The sequence below is a fragment of the Lampetra fluviatilis genome, chromosome 41 (assembly GCF_964198595.1).
Source record: "Lampetra fluviatilis chromosome 41, kcLamFluv1.1, whole genome shotgun sequence".
In the NCBI taxonomy this organism is placed as follows: Eukaryota; Metazoa; Chordata; class Hyperoartia; order Petromyzontiformes; family Petromyzontidae; genus Lampetra; species Lampetra fluviatilis.
In genome coordinates this window covers 11,185,207-11,205,706 of record NC_136315.1, presented here as the reverse complement: position 1 = coordinate 11,205,706, position 20,500 = coordinate 11,185,207, and the positions used below count along the sequence as shown (strand labels likewise).

General features: G+C 47.9%; 1 protein-coding gene across 4 annotated transcripts in view; it reads right to left on the bottom strand.

Moving 5' to 3' along the window:
• CYP4V2 (cytochrome P450 family 4 subfamily V member 2) overlaps window positions 1-20,500 on the bottom strand; it is a 53,806-nt gene that overhangs the window by 12,728 nt on the left and 20,578 nt on the right. For all 4 annotated transcript variants that reach the window (XM_078875570.1, XM_078875569.1, XM_078875567.1 and 1 more), the window contains exons 3-10: window positions 20,413-20,498; window positions 19,720-19,910; window positions 10,281-10,350; window positions 8,986-9,112; window positions 8,127-8,297; window positions 4,790-4,892; window positions 3,837-3,971; window positions 421-600 (exon numbers count right to left, since the gene is read on the bottom strand). In XM_078875570.1, coding sequence (XP_078731696.1) covers window positions 421-600; window positions 3,837-3,971; window positions 4,790-4,892; window positions 8,127-8,297; window positions 8,986-9,112; window positions 10,281-10,350; window positions 19,720-19,910; window positions 20,413-20,498 — 1,063 coding nt within the window. The remainder of the gene's footprint in view (window positions 1-420; window positions 601-3,836; window positions 3,972-4,789; window positions 4,893-8,126; window positions 8,298-8,985; window positions 9,113-10,280; window positions 10,351-19,719; window positions 19,911-20,412; window positions 20,499-20,500) is intronic.

Below are 20,500 nucleotides of genomic sequence, written 5' to 3'. Positions count from 1 at the left end.
TACAACGACACGTAACACAGTGTCATAAGCACCAGGAAAATATCATGAATATACACAGGCGAGACCATCACCCATGAATTATTGTTTTTGTAACTGTAAAATGTTCGTCATATTCGCTCAATTGTCATAAGCACATTGCAAATGCATGCACACGCTCAGGCTCTTGTGTTCATTCTTTCATTCAAGCCGCATATTGATCCATGTTGTACATTTGGCCATAGTCGTGCACACATACGTTAAATAATGCCCTTTCAGCATTCTGGAAGGATATAATCAGGCTTTGCAAAAGAGCAGCCAATGAAATGCTATGTGTATAAATAATCAATTACACAGGCGCACGCAGGCTCATGCATTCTGTTGTGCTATCTTGCACACTTTTGTTGATATTGTGCTCTGTGTAACACGGAGGAGGACGCCCACCAATACAATTGCGCGGACCAGCAGAGAAGGGGACATAGGCGTAGGGGTGGCGCCCCACTGAGTTTTCAGGAAGGAAGCGCTCAGGCCGGAACTCCTCGGGCTCGGGGAAGCTGTCCGGATCTCGGTGCAGGCTGTACGTGATGATGACTGCATTTACTCCCTTGGGGATCGTGAAGCCACCTGCACACAGGACACAAATCAAAACTCACACTCGCATCCACAATAACACACCAAGAGTGATCGTTTCTGTGAATGACCGATGAATAATTAATATGCCACTGTGTACACACAGATACACGTAATCAACAATCACAATTCACCTGTATTCAGTCACAGGCATTGAGTGCATGAAAATATTATTTTTTGTTTAGGTTGTCCTTCCCCCGCACCTCTAATTAGCAAGGTTGGCTACGTATGGTTTGCGAAAGCAGTTCAAAATACATTATGGGACCTCTGTTGCCAGTACCAAAATATGAGAATAGGGTTTTCCCTTTTTTCTGGCAACAGGTGTTAAGATAAGAATAGGTTTTTACACTTTTTTATGGCAACAAAACTGGAACCTTTTTACGAGGAATCATGTCTGCATTAACCACAATACTTGTGGTCAGAATGTAAGCAAAAACATACTCTGATAATATATGCATTGACTTTGAAACTGATTGGTTCACACCAAGTATTGTGGTTAATGCAGACATGATTCCTTGTAAAAAGGTTTCAGTTTGGTGTTTTAACATCTTAACACCTGTTTTGTTGCCAGAAAAAAGGGGAAAACCTATTCTCACAGTTCAAACTAGATACATACATACAATTTTCAGACTGGGATTCACATCGACCCTATAACTCGCAAGATGGCGACAGCTTCTATTTAAAATGTCAATGCTATTCTCATATTATACGTGAATACATTTTACTGATTATAATTAGCAATCCTTGATGACAATGAGACAACTAAGCATTTGATAATTATGAAAAATACATTTAAAAAACTATAATTAAGCAGACGTAATGCGACACATCCATGGCACTGGCCCCTCATCCGCAAAGCAAAGGTTTGAATCAAAGTATACACGACATTCACTTTCCTTCAAACTGCACCTGCTGGGTCTCTACAATCCCATTTCCTAGACTCCTCGTTGTTTTAAGGGTTGTCTCTGCTGCTTGCAAACTCCAATGTATGTATGTAAAAGTTATTTCACACTGTACGAAGCAAACCATGCTAATTGGAGGTGCCATTTACATTAATTTTTTTCTCATCCACATTTAGAAACATGCGTTTAGAGTATTTGGTGCTATTAATTTCCACATGATGAGCCACTTTGTTGAGCTATCAATCGTGGCCATGTCCCTTCTGAAAAAGAGCTATATAGCTCCGTGGGCCTTATCTGGTAAAATAAAAAGTTAGTAAATAGTAGACATACTTTTGCATTTACCACCCACTGCAATGCTGCAATGCATTTTGCCTTCAATTAGTAGTTGGTTAATGTCTTCATCATGATGGCCTGATGTAATGTTGAAGATCTTTCGCACCGTATGTAGCCAACCGTGCAAATCGGAACTATGTTGTCAGGGGATATATTTGAATTTTCGAATATACATGTGTAGTGATACACACAGAGATACTAGGAATAGGAGGCACTCTATTATAGCCTTCACAGGGTACAAATGGTAACTACACATCAGTCAGGACAGCTAACAGACTGCCTGATTGACAACACCGAGAAGGTGAAGATGGTGATGAAGGCTCCAGCAGCCCGACGGGATTCCACTCCAAACCACAGCCCCGAACCTTCGCTCGGGGTCCCCGTTTATCCTCCTGGCGTGACCTCGCTCCGCCCCCGGCCATGCCCCCCTTCTGGAACCTACTAGTGAGTTGCCTCTCTGCTTATCAAGTGACCTGACAGACAGAGCTGCTGCAACCGCAGATCCCTTTCCCTGTGATATGCTCCATAGTGACCCATTCCATGTCACTACACATGTGTAGTGAGTCCAACTGAGTTGCAGACGTTATTCTTCAGAGGCAACACATTTATTGTAACATGTATATACAAAGGGGTAACTGCCCCTTTACCAGATACAGCCGAGGGTGGTGACCACCCAGCTAACGACACTATACGTAGGAGTTACAGCTACGAAGGTTCGGACCCTCACTCGGGTCCCCGGCCAAGTGTTGATGCCTCGTAGGACGTAGAGCTTCGAGCTTGTAGATCGAAGCGACCCCGGTCCCTCTCAGGGACCCACCTTATATCCTCCTGGGTCGGGGCCGGCTGCGCCCTCGGCCCCGCCCGCCTTCGAGCGATCTAGCTCCTTCTGGATCCCCCTCGAGAGCTCTCCCTGGACACGTGATCACCCCCTAGCCCCCCCACCTGAGGCCTTCTCTGTGGACACTCCAGATCATGTGTCTACGGGGTCAACCAGAGTGCCATGGCCCGGGGCAACCCTGTCCCTGGGCTGACACTCTCCCGCTCCCCCTTGTGGTGTACGCGATGACGGTGCATCGCACGCTGTGCTATGCTAAAGCCGGCATCACGCAGCAACCCACCAGGTGCTGTCCGCGACGTAAGAACATCGCACACCACGGCCCTCCCGGGCCGGCACCGTACAGTGACACTACACATGTATACGTGATTTAAAATGTTGTTCCATGGATACATTGGTGTTGGTCTATACTAGGGGTCGCCAACCAAAATAACATGAGGCATTTGTTTTTAATTTGGTAAAATAAATTCAATATTTCAAGAGCCGCAATGCACTTAAATACGAGACGGTTCCTAATAAATAACGTGAAGCAGTCCTTAACAAGTCGCATGTGGCTCCAGAGCCGCAGGTAGCTGACCCCTTGTCTGTACTAATAATCTTAACATGTTTTAATATTATTTAAATATGTTGGCTGCTGTAAATTTCTACATGATAAGCCACTTCATTGAGCCATTATTTGTGGCCAGGTTGCTTCTGAAAAAGAAGCAAATAGCTCAGTGGGCCTTACCTAGTAAAATACAAAGTTTCGTTTTATAATTATTTGCTTACCTTTCCTATACTTTGCATTCCTATCATGTTTTTGTATTGTTTGTTGTTGTAACTTTCTGACCTGCCCCTACTGGACATCTGTGAAAAAAAGCTTCATAGCTTATCGTATTCGTCCAGTGTAAATTAAGATTATAATAACCATGGCGCTGGTGAGCGCCACAGTGTGTGCTCACCGGCACAACGTGTTTGAGTTTTACAGATTTGGAGATCTGGTGCCAGTCAAGAAATTGATTCAGCAATAAATTATATATATGTTTAGTACAAATCCCATTCTAACATATAAACTGTGGTATTATTTACCAAGAGTATATTTAGTTTTGCATCAACGCAAATCAATATATATATGTTCACTGTGGCGATGTATGAATGAATTTGCTCCTGCTGCTGCTTACGGATGGTGCAGTCTTGGGACAGGGTGCGCGCAAACATGGGAACAGAAGGAAAGATGCGCAGAGCCTCCTTGATGACGCACTCCAGGTAGCGCAACTTCTTCAGATCCTCCATGGTCATGTGCTGACTGGACTGCCCTGCAATACGGAGTAGAGCACAGCTCCTGAAACAAGGAATCAAGCATGAAGGAAGCCCGAATATTGTCCTCTCTACACAGCAAACACCTCGCCACTTTGTCTTCAATGTTGAGACAATGGGATCTGCAATTTAGGCATATCTTGAGTCACTGTCCCTGGCAAATGACTGGGACTGGTTTTCACTCTAGCATCGACACACACAACCCACACTTACACTCTGCCGCTTTGTGCAGACACCATGTTTGGTATAAGTTTATTGAGCACACATGGCAATCTTTAACGAAGCAAAAGCAAGAGCAGGACGAGAGGCTTCACTACGTTCTCCGGAGTCACCGTGTTTCTCGAGCGAGCGCTCAAGAGATGCTACCTCTAAGGGCGCCACGGTATGCGAGATGTTAACTACCTTGCCTGGTATACAGGAGGTCGTGGGTTCTAGTCTGACCCTGACACCTCTATATATTTGGAGTTTGCACTTTTTTCTCCATGGTCGTGTGGATTTTTCTCCGGGTCCTCTGGTTTTTCCCTCGACATTTATAAACATGTGTATTTGGCTATTATAAATATCCACATGTTAAGCCACTTCGTTGAGCCATCATTTGTGGCCAGGTGGCTCAGTGGGCCTTACCTGATAAAATAAAAAATTGTTTAGTTTGAGCTTGTTTTTGTTTACCTGGAAACCAGTACACCTGCAACAAGCGGACATTACCGGGTGATCATTCCTGTGGCCTGATCCGATGACGGAGGTTGAGGTGCAGGAGATGGAGCGAGCAGTGGGTGTGTGCTGCACTTCACGCAGACGGTGCTCTGCGTATTCCTACCGAACACTTGGTCGAGCTCCCGGTGAAGCTGCCTCTGCACGTGCGGATGTGACCCGATCAGGTAGAGTGCCCAGTTCGTAGCAGCTGCAGTCGTGTCGTGCCCCTAGGCATTCAGCAGCATTGAGAGTGCGTTCCGTTACAAAGACGATAGAAGCAATGTCTCGCCCAACACACTATTATCCTGGTCCTGAACCAAACGATTACCAAGTGGTAGAAAAATGCATGGATGGAGTGATCGTTTCTTAGAGAGATTTGATAACATCTTTGTGAGTTCACAAACAAATTGAAAAATGTGATCTGAGGTTACAACATGGGCTTGTATTATCAGTGCTGTTGATTGTTACCATAAAAATCACTGGAAGATTTGATGAATGTGGACATTCTGGATTTGAAGTTTTCGTGACTGCACGGATCCATACTCTTTGGTTCTTTCGGTAAAGTCACGTAGGTGAAAATAAAGAATAAAAATGACTAAATTAAATCACGACGTTTCGGAGGCAACACAAGCTTCCGTCATCAGGTGGGACAACAACAGCAAAAAACAATTACTGTAGTGGTCAGAGAAAGCTGTATGTGACAAGCGATTATATAGGGTAAGAGGGGGGGAGGAGCCAGGGAGGAGAGATGCAGGGGGGGGGGGCGTGTGGAGTCGGGGGTGGGGGTTAAGCTGTTGTCATTATCATCTGTAGCCCCGAGGTAATTAGGATATTACCATATTCATAACATCCTTCTAGGATGCAGGGGGGACGGCGTGTGGAGTCGGGGGGCGGGGGTTAAGCTGTTGTCGTTTTTTCCTATAGCCCCGAAGCAAGTAGGATATTACTATATTAATAACATTCTTCTAGTGTATGGCAGGCAACGGCTGGTGAGACACAATGCCGGCGTGGGCCTGGGGCGAAGGTAGCGTGCTGTAGAAACTGGAAATGCGAGTATGGAAGCAAGCTATAAAAGCAATTAGGATTTTACCTGGTTAATAACATCCTTCCAATGATTGTTCAATTTGAATCTATCTTCTCGGTTGAAGTTATGTCTGTGTTTGTATATCTGGATGGCTTCATGAACAAATCTTTGATAGTAGCCTGACGGTTTGCAGAGTACCTTGGTCTCGGAAAAAAAACAATATCATGAGAGCCCACCGCGTTATAGCAGTGATCAGCAACTGCGGAAGATCCAGTTCTGCCATGTTTCAAATCCGCCTTGTGCTCGCGAATGTGGTCTGATACATGTCGTTTCGTTTCCCCAATGTAACAATCACCACAAATGCAACTAAGTTTGTAGACTCCAGAGTATTGCATGTCAGGAATGACATCCTTTACGGATGGGATTAGATCACGGATCTTGTGTACTGTACTGAATCGGACCTGGATATTGTGTTTGTTTAAGATTTTGGAAATCTTTTTGGTAACGCCTGCTATGTATGGTAACGTGATGGTTTTGATCGGAGTCTAAGGGGGTTGTCTCTCTATGGTTGGAGAAACAGCTTTGCGGATAATCTGGTCCGAATATCCATTCATATATATTTTGCGCCTGGGGACGAACTATAAAATTGGCGCCCCTCCCCCCCCATTTAATCACATTTTCCTATTACATCGAATAAGAAATAACAATTTAAATTTTAATGAAACGTATTTAAAGAAGCAAATTTATAGAAATTATATTACATGGCTCACTCAGTCACTGTCGTAGACTGGTTGACAGTCTACAAAAGATTAATTTTTCTTGATTTCACTGTCGCAAACTGGTCAATCACGTAATCAACATCTGTTTTTTCCAATGTTTCTATTTCATCGCTAAGAAGAGCAAGATCGCTGAGACGATCTTGTCCCATTGAAGCATGCAAATACGACTAAATAAGTTTCAATTTGCTGAACGACCGCTCACAGCTTGCAATTGAAACTGCTATTGTTAATAACATTTGCAGTGAAATTCGCAAATTCGGAAATATGTCGTCTCCATAAAACACAATAAAACCAAGAAGATCCAAAGGAGTTTCTGGTAGAACTTCATTCCGGTTACTGAGCAGCATTTTGCAATCTCCAACAATTGGTTCTTTACAGTCGACGCAAGTATGTGGATAAATTCATTCTGGATTTTCGGTGACAAATAAGAAACTGATCCCGGATTTTCTCCTGCGTGCTGTACGTGTTTTGCTAACAGTGGGTCATACTGTGCAACGAGTTTGATCAGCGCGAGACAATTTCCAACATTCAAATCTTCATCATGGCCATGTAGTGCCAAATTTTGTGAAACCAGTAACTTAATACAGGTGAGTATTCTTTGCAATATATCTCGCTAATGTTGTTTTTCCAAATGAATCTGAGCTTGAACCACTGCGTCAATTCCAGTACCATCAATTATCCTTCGTTCGTTCCATGTAGTAAAAGCTCTGGTGCGGTGGCTAGGATTGTTTTCATGAGAATTTAGTTTTTCTGGCTTTCTCCACTTGTTGAAACCGTTTGTTAACTCAAACGAAGCTCGTGAGTTTGAACTCGATTATGTAAATAATAGACAACAGAAACAGTAAACAGCTTTATTGATTGGTGAATATAATAGCCACGAACGAGTCACTTCCTCTCCGTTCGCTAGTCGGCGTTTAAACCATGATGATGTAATTTAATGTGCGTGGGCTACTGCGGCAGCTGCAGCCGCCTGGAACGTGGTGTCACTAATAAAAACTAAAAATAGGCCGTTGTAGTTTCCGCCACCAAAAAACAGGCCAGTGACTAAGGCTGAAAGACTGCGCCTGTCTGTTGTTTGAGACGTTCTTCCATGTAAGTTCTTAATAGGCGCGCGTACCAAAATGTAATTACATGAAATGTAGGCTGTGTGTGGCAGGATATATCAACTTTTAGGTTGAGGTGTAGATTTGTGCAGTAGTTTCAGGCTGCCGCGCCCGCCGCAATAAGTTATAATGTAACGTTTAAGCCTAATTTTGGCGCCCCTTTACCTTGGCGCCCGGGGACATATGTACCCCCCTGCCCCCCCCTAGCTACGCCTCTGGCCTGGCGTACATGTTCCAATTCACTGGCTAGGTGGTGTTGGTCAGATATGCAGTGGGCCCGATGGTGTAATGTTTTGATGAGGGAATTCTTCTGTGCTGGATGGTGGTGGGAGTCAGGTTTCAGATAGGAATCTGTGTGGGTGGCTTTCCTTTAAACAGTGTCCCCAAGAGCCATCAAGATTTTTCTCATGATCATCAGCATCTAAGGTCCATATGTATCTGTAGTGTGGCATCGCTGATATCATCCGCAACCGAGGCTGAATCGTGTCATCAGATGCGAGACCTGAAATCTAGAGGCCAGGAGTCTCTCCGTGTTCACCTCCTTGAGGCACCCACCTCAAACATGAAGGTGTCCACCTCCTCGCGGATGTCGCTGTGGGAGAGGGGCCGGTCCTCGCTGTCCTTGGCGGCCAGCAGCATGTCCAGGAAGGCGAGTCTCTTTCGCCGCTGGGCATTGGTCCCGGTGTCCCTCTCATGCTTATGGCTCTGAGAGTGCTCTATGATCACCTGCGCAGGTGATCGCACAAGGGTATCGAGGGGGCACACGAGCAGAGTCGGCAACAGTCTCTCGAGAGTATCTGTCACCGCCCTTGCCTCTGCAAAAAATCACCCATATGATCACAACGTTTAACATCACGTGCTTTCAGATGCGCTTCTGCGGCCATCTGGAACGCTATTCCTTCTGCCTGATGAAGACCGCTTGTGTTGCGATGGAAACGTCGTGGGTTTTTCGCTTTTATTATTTTCAATTTATTTTGATTGTATTTTTTTTTATTTTAATTGTATTTTTTATTTATTTATTTTTTCTTCTATTCACGTGACTTTACCGAAAGAACCAAGAATATGAATTCCTGCAGTCACGAAAGTTTTAAGTCAAAATTAGGAAGCCACTGGAGCTATGCACTTTTAAATCTCGATTGAAAACTCATTTCTTTGGAACTTTGTTTTGTGTTTAGTTTGTTGTCCTTCCCCGCACATTCGATTAATATATTTGGCTATGTACAGTGCGAAAGAAGTTCAACATTTTTACATACAAAATTATGTCCGTAGCAAGCAAATGTATAGAAGTGAAATGTGCAAAAGCTGCAAGGAGAGGAAGAGCCCAGTCTGGATCCTGTCCCAGGTGGAGTTGGGCTGGAGGTGAGGTGGATTCTCACAAATTGCAGAGTCCCTCGTGAAAAATACAGACTCGCACCTCCTCGGTGAACGTGTGGAGGACCTTGAGACATCGGTCATGGTCTTTTCCTTCCCCCAGGGTCGAGTAGAGAAAATCCGACCAGAACCAGGGCATTTTCTGTCTCCTGTGAATGAAGTCACTCAACCTGCAAACAGATACAACATTTATGGTATTTGTATTCCCATTGCCAAAATCAGTTTAAAATACGACAAATACACAAGAACTCCAGTCAAAGTGTATTGTTTATATTGTTTATGGATATGTTATTGTGTTTACTGTTATGTTTTCATGTACATTTGTATTGTGTAGTCAATTTAGTGGTATCGTTTTACAGTCTTCGAGGGACTGCAAGGCTGATTTAAGCAGCTGTTAAAACCAACAGCATCACAGAAACTGGCAGGCAGAGAAAACATCACGTGATATAGTTGATCATCAATTCTGCTCTCACTGCTGGAAACCGTGATGCCTGGGGAAAGGCCCTGGGCTGGTTTCTAACCCAGCAAGAAGAACGCCAATGTGTACACCTGGGAAACAAGGTTTCTCTTCTGTCTCCAGGGTAGTTCCTCAAGGTTCAGTCATGAGTCCTCTTGAATCTCCAATCTTCGCCCAATCTCCCTATTTTTGTCATTGCATCAAACGTGTTAAATCCTACAAATGATTGGGGTCCTGAGGCATCGCCTGAATCTGCAGTGCACGTATAAAAACTCACACGAAGAAATGAAGAAACTAAAGACTAAATCAAACTCAAGCCAAGATTATTTTCAAAAATAAAATTCTAATCTTGCTTTCCGTTGAACATGAAGAAAAAAGTAACGTGGGAAGAATGCGATATTTTCTTATAATTAAACTAGGCCCGTGTATTGTGGCGCGGTGGTGCACCTTGAACAAAGGTCATAATGCACCTTGAACAAAGGTGCACTTTAAAAATCAACTAAACACGGAAGACAAATCATGCACACACGTAGATTCTGTAAGGTTTCCCAACATGCGCTTGTCCTCAAAAGTGTTGGCGATAATGATGGTGGTGCTAGCACGAGGTGCACTAGCAACGGTTATCATGCCCGCAGCTGAAAATGAGACGGGGCACGGAGTGCGCGTGACGGACAGTGCGGTGATCAATGCGGACGCTTTTTCCAGGGCAAGGCCTTCACGCAGCAACCTGTTACTCTCAAGTTCCATCAGATCATGCTTCCCATCATGGAGAGATGCATGGAGAAGGCACGGAAGGACGCTCGGAGAGACAGCATGGCGAGATGCACGGATAGACGCACAGAAAGACAGCATGGAGAGACGCATGGAGAGACAGCACTCACTTGTACACGGCCTGCACGTACTGCGACTCGCTGTTGCTCTGTGCGTATACCTTCCTGCCCATGGCCGTCTCTGTACAGAGAACAACGCAGCGATAACAACACAAGTACAATCTAGATTGAAAGTTTTCGTGACTGCAGGAATCCATACTCTTTGGTTCTTTCATCAGGTGGGACAACCACTTGCTGTGGTTGTCCCACCTGATGACAGACGCTTGTGTTGCGCCCGAAACGTCGTGATTTAATTTATTTTATACCTACGTGACTTTAATGAAAGAACCAAAGAGTATGGAACACAAGTACAAACAATAGTGTCTATAGTTAGCTCAGGTTTTCGTCAGTTATGACCAACATGTTATTTCATTAACATATTTTTGTAATAATAATAATACGGGTACAGACTCAGGTCTGGTACTAGTCTAGAGGAGTGAAATACGCCGTACACACAGTTAACTGAGGGCAACTGAGGGAAACAGGTGCACGTGTGCAACATGAGGTTTGCACGGACAAACCGCCAGTTGTTAAGGGGCGAAACAGGTGCAAATGGGGTCGACCGGTTGTGCATGTTGAGGCCGGAGGTGTTGCCAGGGAGACGGGAGATAAGGGAATGATTGATGGACCAACAGGCGCCGGCCTAGCGAGAGCTTAAAGAGATGCATGAGCAGTCTCGGATAATTATCAGAGGGATATAAGGGTGTGTGCGTGAGTGGAGGGGACGAAGAGTGAAGACATCTCGCCGCTCCGGCCGTCAACGGGACCTCAACCCTCACGCCGTTGCCAGGCGGGTGCTGATCCCCCAGCCCGGGACAGATGGGTGAGCGGGTCTGAGGGAGCGTAGGTGAGGGCAGCGGTGGAGACGCAGAGTCGCTGAGAGCAGAGTCGCTGAGAGCAGAGTCGCTGAGAGCAGAGTCGCTGAGAGCAGAGTCGCTGAGAGCAGAGTCGCTGAGAGCAGAGTCGCTGAGAGCAGAGTCGCTGAGAGCAGAGTCGCTGAGAGCAGAGTCGCTGAGAGCAGAGTCGCTGAGAGCAGAGTCGCTGAGAGCAGAGTCGCTGAGAGCAGAGTCGCTGAGAGCAGAGTCGCTGAGAGCAGAGTCGCTGAGAGCAGAGTCGCTGAGAGCAGAGTCGCTGAGAGCAGAGTCGCTGAGAGCAGAGTCGCTGAGAGCAGAGTCGCTGAGAGCAGAGTCGCTGAGAGCAGAGTCGCTGAGAGCAGAGTCGCTGAGAGCAGAGTCGCTGAGAGCAGAGTCGCTGAGAGCAGAGTCGCTGAGAGCAGAGTCGCTGAGAGCAGAGTCGCTGAGAGCAGAGTCGCTGAGAGCAGAGTCGCTGAGAGCAGGATAAGTGAGGTGAAAGGTAGATAAGAGTGGGGAGAAGTTAAAATAAGTGACCGTATAGATAGTTATCGGAGTGCCTACAACTAGTGCAAAAATAGGTGAATAAAGTATAAGTAGGTTACTTGTTACGTGTCGGTGCGAGTAATTTTTGAAGACACTACACTAGGCTTGCCACCTCTGAGGTACAAAAAAACTGTACAAACGTTGTTGGTGTTGTTGTATATATTCGGTCTTGAAATATTTTTTTGAATGTGAGAATTTAAGATGTATAATTTCCCGAAATTAAGCTCTGCTTCGTTGTCTAGCGGTATTTCCAATCGTGATAATGAAATGGTGTAATTGTATGAAGTTATGAAAGTGTATGTAATTACGCTTTAACTTTGACTGATTATGTTTTAGTTTGTTTATGTCAGGTCTCAAAATTCAGATCTCTCCGCAGGATACAGTTTTTATGCATGAATGTAGGAAGGCACCACTCAGACAATTCTGTAATAAGCAAATTTAACATAAAAAAACATAACATTCTCATATGAGAACTCTTATGCGAGAAATGTCAACACAGTACTCCTGGAGATGTCCTCCTCATTGATCCATAAATTTAACCCTCAATAGTTGCGTTTGTTAAACTGGGTAACAGAACAATCGGCTAATTTCTCAGAGTAAATCGACCGTACACGGCGACAAGAAAAAGTCCTGAAAAATGAATGTGATAATATTCTTACGAATGGTAATAAAGAAAAATGTGCTTAAGGCAAAGGTAGACCTCAATGAATTAATTGGTAAGATTATGCAATTAACGAAATTCCTTGGAACAATGTTGTGCGGTAGTGTGCCTGCTTGTCTAACAAATGTTTATCAATTGGCTAAGGGCTTTAATACATTTGCAGGCAAGATTATGTGATCAAAAGAAAGATTTTAACACAATAGTATCCCTGTGTGTGTGTAGATTCGTAACATAAATGTTTATAAATGTTTAGTTTTATCAATGAATTCATTGGTACAGATTATGCAATTAACAACAAGAATGACTAAAATACTTCTAAACGATCATATCTACGTAACTCAATGGGCAGCAATGCTTTCCACGATCAGCTAATAGTTGACGCACCGACTTTGGATGACCACCCTTTTTGAAACACAAGGAGAACTTTTGGAACGATCTTATTAGTCTCAATATGCGCGTTATGTGTGAGTGTGTGTGGGTGTATTGTTTCCCTGCTCCACTTTTTGAGATAAGGGGTTCCCTGCCAGGCGGTGGGTCGTGTGTCATACACACGGCTTTCTCTCTCTTGGCTGCAGCTGCAGGCCTCTCTGTTGCAGGCACGTTGCTCGTCTTTGAAGGTGCCCGATTGCGTTCGCAGCTCGTCCCTGACGCCAGCGCCGACAATGTTCCTCGGTTGCGCCGGTCACGTGCTCGCTCTCCTTCTCCGTGCTCTCCTTCGGCGGTGCACGATTGCGCTCGCAGCTCGTCCGCTGCTCGCCAGTGCCGACACTCTTTATCGGTTGCGCCGGTTACACGCTCTCTCTCTCTTTCTCCGTGCTCTCCTTCGGCGGAGCACGATTGCGCAAGCAGCTCATCCGCTGCTCGCCGTTCCTCACTCTTGTCTTGGTTCCCAGCTAGTGCTCGTCGGTGTGTGTGTGACTCAAAGTACGTTTTGCGTAGTGTTTTGGGCAATGTTTACAGCGTGGTATTTGATATATTAAGGGGAGGCGCCCCCCTGCATCACGATTTACTGTTGGAAGACAAAGGTGGTTGGGGAGGCTCTGATTCTATGGAATAGATTATCTTGGTCGTGTGTGATTGACCTGTTTCGCATTGTATTTTTTCTGGATGACCCTCGGTCTAATACTTCATCATAATTATTTGGTTTATGTTTAACCAAGATTTGTGATCTACCATAGTTGTTACCACAGGTATTCCAAGGGTTTTATTAACCTTTGTTCCCCGTCTGTATCCAGGGATCCGTGCTTTTTATTCTCGAGTTATATTTTGATATCCTGAGGTTGGAGACTAAGTTTTGACTTGAGCTTTCGTGACTTCCGGAATTCATGTTCTTTGGTTCTTTCGGTAAAGTCACGTAGATAGAAAGATACAATAAAAAAAACAATATATGTGGTGAATAAGAGTAGAATAAGAGTAAAATAAAGTAATAATGAAAGCCACTAATGTAGACTGCAGTCTGGTTCTTAATCTGAGAGTGTACTGGCAGTCTATAATGTCGATTTATTCTCATCACTAAGTTTCGAACTTAACCGTTGTAAAAAAAAAACGCCAGTTGTAATGTCGGATTGCCCCTGCTCTGCGTTTGTGGAGATCTGAATGGGGTGGTGCAACAACCGTGTCAGCAAGTTTCGATTTGAGACCAGGCTGTTCCTCCCGCACCAGCGAGTCTGGAGATTTGTTTGTGAAACTGTCCAAAACATCTGTGGAGGTCGTGTCATATGGTCCTTTGACAATCTGGAGATTTCCCAGATTTTCATTAACCTCCCTTTGCCCCGGGTTTATTATTTAATGGCTCTTTATGACCTCCTCCCTCCAGTTGCTTTAATGTGGCAAGGCAACTGGAGTGTGAGGGGTGGGGGTGTGCCTCACCCTTTCGTGCCCCATGCTCACCCCGATCATCCCTCCGACAGCCCTTGGGATAGCTTCCCCGGAAGGTGCAGGCCAGGCTTCGCCGCTGGCGGAGCAGAACTGCGCAACTCAAGCAGCCGAGTCGCCGCCATCGCGGAGGTATCGCCGCCCTGTCTGCGCCCGCCTTGCCGAGCGCCGCGGCTGTGCTGGTCGGCGAGCTCGACACAGGGGAGCCGGCGACGGAGGATGCGGCCCCGGAGCCACATGGCGCCGACCTCGCTGCGGCTGCCGTTTACACGCGCGACTCCTCCATCCTGCCGCCCAATCGCGCGGTGGCCATTTTGGCGGGGGCGTGGGAAGCGGAGCCCGCCATTTCATCCTTCCCGCTAAATTCGCCGTGGGAGATTCCAGCGCTTCAACGCCGACTCCCATTCGTCAGAGAGTTTGCGGCGGCTGGCGGGGATTGGGAGGCATTCAAACGATGCTTCTCCGTGAACTGCACGCTGGCGGGCTGGACTGAGGCGGAGGCGTTAAAGGCGCTTCCCACCACCCTCGACGACGATGCTTTGGCAGCATTTTATGCCATCCCACCGGGGGAGGGGACCATGTTATCGCAGGCCTTTGCACAGATGGCTGCGGTATATGACCCACTTTCGAGCGTTCGACACAAGTTCACTGCGCGGAGGCAGGGGGAGGCCGAGACGCCCCTCGCCTTCCGCAGCGCCCTGCTGTCCCTGGCGCAAGCAGCGTACCCAAAGATGGAGCAGGCGGTAGTTGACTCTTTGGTCCTGGAGTGGTTGCTGGCGCTGGCGAAGGAGTTGAACATCGCCTTGCCAGCTACGGAGGAGGACGACCCATCGTCCCTCAAGATTTTCCGGTATATTCAAGCTCACCTGAATCTCATGGATCGTCGGCGGTCATTGGAATGATACAGGGGGTAGAGGTGCGGGTGCTCATCGACACTGGGGCATCTGCCACCATGATTTCCGAATAGATTTTTTATATTTTATCCCGAGGATGTCGTTGCTTATGCCCTGTCATTGTTCCGTACTTTGCCGCTAATAGGGGATCCATTGGCGACATTAAATTGACAGGCCCGGTCCTTGTTTCCACCTCCCTGGCCGTGCCCTGCCTGTTAGGGACCGATTTCTTGAGTAAAATGCCTATGAAGATCTTGATAGATCAAGGATGTTTGAAATTGCTTTCGGGCTGTCGCATCACGTTCTTATCTTTCCCCACTCGATTGCTCACAGCTAACGCGACTGTACAGGCGCTAGCTAGCTTCACAGTTAAGATTCCCCCCGAAGCGCAAATGCTCGTTCCCCTGCGTCTGCGGAAACCGCTCGATTGAGAGGCAACCGCGGGAGGGGTCGTGTTGGGATCCTCTAATAGTGCGGTCCGGGGGATGATGCTCGTGGGGGCTCAGATGCTGGTCTCTAGGGAACAACAGTCATCCATTCAGATCCTCAATGTTGGGCCAGACGCGTCGGTCATACAGGCGGGCACGGTGCTCGCCCGTGTGTCGACTGCGAAGGAGGACAGTAACATTGTGGGGGGAGTGGGGGTCGCGTCAACTACGGTTCAAGGGCAGGTCGGAAAGGACAGCTGGCTAGATGTCCTCTGCTCTAAAAATTCGGACTTGTTCGATGGCCAGAGGTCCGCGCTGCGTGCGCTTTTACTTGAGTTTGCCGATGTTTTTAGAAAAGGTAAATTCGACATTGGCCGCACGACCCTCTTAAGCCACCATATTGACACAGGTGACGCCGCCCCCATTTGGCAAAATCCTTGAGACCTACTGAAAAGGAACACGTGCAGCAGGCGGTCGACGAGATGTTGGCCGCCGATGTTATTTCTCTATCTACCAGCCCCTGGGGTGCTCCGAGGGTTCTCGTGAAGAAACATGATGGGAGTTTGCGCTTTTGCGTTGAATTCTGCAAACTTAACAAAGTATCCGTGGCGGACGCGTACCCCCTGCCCCGCATGGATGATTCATTGGACGCTCTGGCGGGGGCGTGTTTTCTCTCAACGCTCGACTTACTTTCGGGATTCAGGTAATTGCCCCTTGATGATTGCTCTAAGTCTAAGACTGTTTTTCGAAAACCGCAGGGTTTATTTGAGTTTAACTGGCTCCCGATGGGCCTCCACTCGGCCCCGGCGATGTTCCAGAGGCTCATGGAGCTGCTCCTGGCAGGACTCCAATCGGACTCCTGCCTGATTATAACTGGACAACGTTATCATGTTTAGCCGAACATTCGAAGAGCACTTGGTATGGCTCCGCTCAGTTTTTCTTAAAATGGGGGCAGCTAACCTCAAATTTAAACCTCAAAAATGCCACCTGTTGCAGACATCCATTCGATATTTTGGGCATATCGTCAGCGAGTCGGGAATTTCCACAGATCCTGATAAAACTGTGTGCGTGTGCACGTGGCCAACTCCCAAGTCGGTGGGTGAGGTACGCAGTTTTATAGGATTTGCATCTTACTACCGCCGCTTTGTGCCCAGGTTCGCCACTATTGCCAAACCCCTCCATGCTGTTGCGCTCCGAGATGGTCTGGTGGATGCCCCTCCCCTCTGATACCCAGATTTTTCATTACCCTTCATCCTGGACACGGACGCCAGCAACACCGGCATTGGCACTGTATTGTCCCAGGTTGTGGACGGGGTGGAGAGGGTCGTGGCATATGGCAGCAAAGTGTTGTCTCTGGCCGAACAACGCTACTGCGTTACGCATCGGGAGTTACTTGCCATAGTTATTTTCATACAACAATACCGGCTGCATCTCTATGGTAGGCGTTTCGCTGCGCGTTCCGACCACGTCGCTCTTCAGTACGCTTTACGCGTTGAGCAACTATTCGGCCAGCTCTCCCACTGGCTGAAAATTCTACAAGATACTCCTTCGGGTTTCTTACCGTAAGGGTGCGCGGCACCAAATGCGGACGCGCTTTCGTGGCTACTTCCGTGCGACGAGTGTGCGTGCCTCTCTGGCTCGGGCCACTGCAAATTGGCTACCGCAGCGGTACCCCCTTCGGTTGTCGCGTCGGCGGGGGCTTCCACCCCGGATAGCCCCGATGATCTCGTGTGCTCATGACTTCACCCTTGGGTTGAGCCACAATGAATGGGGACGCCTCCAGGCGGAGGACGCCTCCCTATTGAAGCAACGGTGCCATGTCAGTGACGCGGGAAACGTGTCGGCCCGACACGGGGTGGTCCCTGTCATTCTTAAAGACGGCCTTTTGATGTGTTGAGATGGTGCCTTGTGTCGCTACAGTGTTGTGGTGCCTACGGGCCTCAGGGGTTATCCTGGCAGTACACGTGCAACTGATGCACCTTGGGGTACATAAGACGTTAGCTACCCTCAAACTCTATTTGTTTTGGCCTGGAATGGCAGGGGATGTCAAAAATGTGCTTAAAGGCTGCGTGCAGTGTGCTCGCCGGAAACCGCCGTCTACTAAGTGCTGTCCGCTCTTGCAATCTGTTCAAGTATAACAAGCTTGTCGCACTCAACGTGCTCGGGCCCTTTCCCATCACAGCCCGAGGGAATAAATATTTGCTGGTGGGCGTGGAGTATTGCTCCCGCTGGCCTATGGGCACCAAAAAGGTTTGCACGTCGCCCTACCATCCCCAGACGGTCGGGATGGTGGAGCGACTCCACAGAACTCGGACCTCCATGCCAAGTGAGCAGGTCGGTGAGTCCCAGGGCAACAGGGACTTGCATATTCCAGGGGTGCTTGTAACCTATAGAATGGCCCCTCACACTTCCAACGGCTACTTACCTTTTTAATGTATGGGTAGGGAACATAACCCCCTCATTGACATCCAGCTGAACACCATTTTGGAACCCATGCGAATTACCCTTCAATGGGTCTCGGAGGCACGCGAGGCTTTTAAGGAAAATTCTGCCTTGTGGCAGTCGGCCAACGAATGGCTAAGGGGGCTTCGGGTGTCTGGTAAGCAATGGACTCCGGGGAACAAGGCTTGGCTGCACTTACACTCAAGTGCCCGTGGGTACATCCCCCAAGTTGTACAGACCCTGGCGTGGGCCAGTTGAGGTGATTCAGGCCAACCGGCCACAATGTGTTCAAATCCGATTCGGTCGCCGGTATTGGTTCATGCATCCGTCCCGCCTTAAGTCTTTTGTTGCTCCCTTTTCACATCCCTTCCATGAGGGCCAAGTGTTAGGTGTGCTGGGCTAGCTGGAGTGTGCACCCACTGAGGTTGTTCCTCAGGGTGGTTTTGTCCCGCCCACAGGACCGGAGTGCGCGACACCCTCGACGTTGCCGGCTGCTTCTGCTCCGGACGCTCTGCAGGGTGCGGAGCCACCGTTAACCAGCCGTTCTCCACTGACGCTGTCATCTCCTATGGAAAGACCGTGGCCGTCGGCCCATATTCAAGTCCCCTCCGAGCCTCCCAGGAAGCTTAGGCCCCACCTCGCCCGGGGGCACGGCCATGCGAACTCGTTCTAAGACTAGCCGCCTTTACATGACTCTCACACACCATGCTGCTTGCCTACACCGTCGTTCAACAGTCACACTCATTTGTCAAGGAGGTCATTGGCTGAACCTGGCCTTTTATTGTACTGTGCATGTGTTATTATAACACGGGTAGGCTGTGCTGGGGGGTAAGCGGGTTAGTCAGTGGGGGGTAAGCGGGTTAGTCAGTGTCGTGTACATTTGTTGTTGGTTCCCTTCTTTCCATGCATTCTCCTTCCCTTCCCCCCCCCCCTCTCGGAATGTGTACATATTTTATATGCGGTATTTATTATCAGTCGTCGGTTATTTATTGATGTTGCTTTTTGGGGAGGCACACTTTTTTTCCCACAGTTGGGTTACAGCCGGGACGGCTGTGTGTTACACGGGAGTGAGGGGAGGGGGTGATGTAGGGACATATGACAACTATGTTGTGACGTCATATGTATGGGTACTGTAGGCGGGGTGTCACTGAGGTCGCTTCAGGCCGTGACACTTTGCGTGAACTCGACAGGACACGTGACCGGATGAAGGGGGGCCTGGGACCCCAGTGGGGAGCTTGGTGGTCTCATGGTAAGGGGCCCGGACCTTCCCGAAGGATCGGGAAGGGGGGCGTGGCCGAGGGCAGGGCCGGCCACGCCGCAACAGTTATAAGCGGGGTGTGAAGAGACAGCGTGGCTGTTCAATCCCGGGATGAAGATGCCATCTGCGGTCCTCGAGTCTCCGATCTTCGTCCGTGACCAGGTAGCCTCTTAACCTGTCCTGGTTACATTATGTAGTATTCCACCCGAGTGTTAGTTAAATTAGGAACGGTGGTCACCACCTTATGTATAGTGTTCAAGTTGGTTGTTACGTTGTTAATAAATAGAGTTGCCTACAGTTTCAGTGTGCACCTCAATCGAACCCATTACACGTAGTTGTATGTGCCATTTCGCTAATCGTTGAGTGTAGCAATGGGGAAAGACAGATGAATGCAAAATATCTAAAGCGTTAAGTTAGCTTGAGTTTGAAGGTTCCGTGTGCATGCATCATACAATTAACTCTCGAACCATGACGCGCAGTATATTTGTTGGACGCACCACAGATGATGTCCAGCGCACACAGGGTGATGGGGTTGAAGCAGTTGAAGGGCTCGGGGCCGGCGAGCAGTTGCAGCTTCTGCACCAGGATCTCCGCCTGCTCATTCATCACCTCCAGGAAGTCCACGAGGATTGAGAAGTGGAACGTGGGGGTGATCATCTTCCTGCGCGATCGCCACTTCTCCCCCGTGCTGGCAACAACGGAAATAGCAAAGCAACAACGTAACTATGGCTGCATGGTCACATATTCGCTTGTGAAGGTTGGTCTTCCGACTCTCCAATAAACTTGGAACGTTTTACCATCGTTGGCCCAATGGTACCATCCGCATGGAAAACTTTTCCGATTGTTGCGTGTTCACTGGGCCTGCTGTGTCCGAGACAGACCTGAATTTGTTGTTAATCTTGCAAACAGGCAATCCGGACAATTGTCAGTGCGCTCACTCAATGCCTGATTCTATACACACGGCATCCATGTTATTTTATTGTTACTTGTGGGTGCATGTTTCCAACTGCTCCAAATTCAGCATCAGCATCTCTGTCCATGTCAGAATAATCAGCATGGGTAACCTCTACCCCGGATGTCACCCAATGCATGTGCACGAGATGGAAATGCCACTGGTACAGGCAATGTGTAGCCCCTGCCTGAGCCCACATTGGGTTCAGGTTCGTGCTGCTAAAGCCGTGAGGCTGTACCTCGTGAGAAGGCCAGTTCCCAGCCATGGATGCAGGAACTTATACATGAACGCTTTGTCTATCTGCTTTGAGCTGCTCAGGATCACCT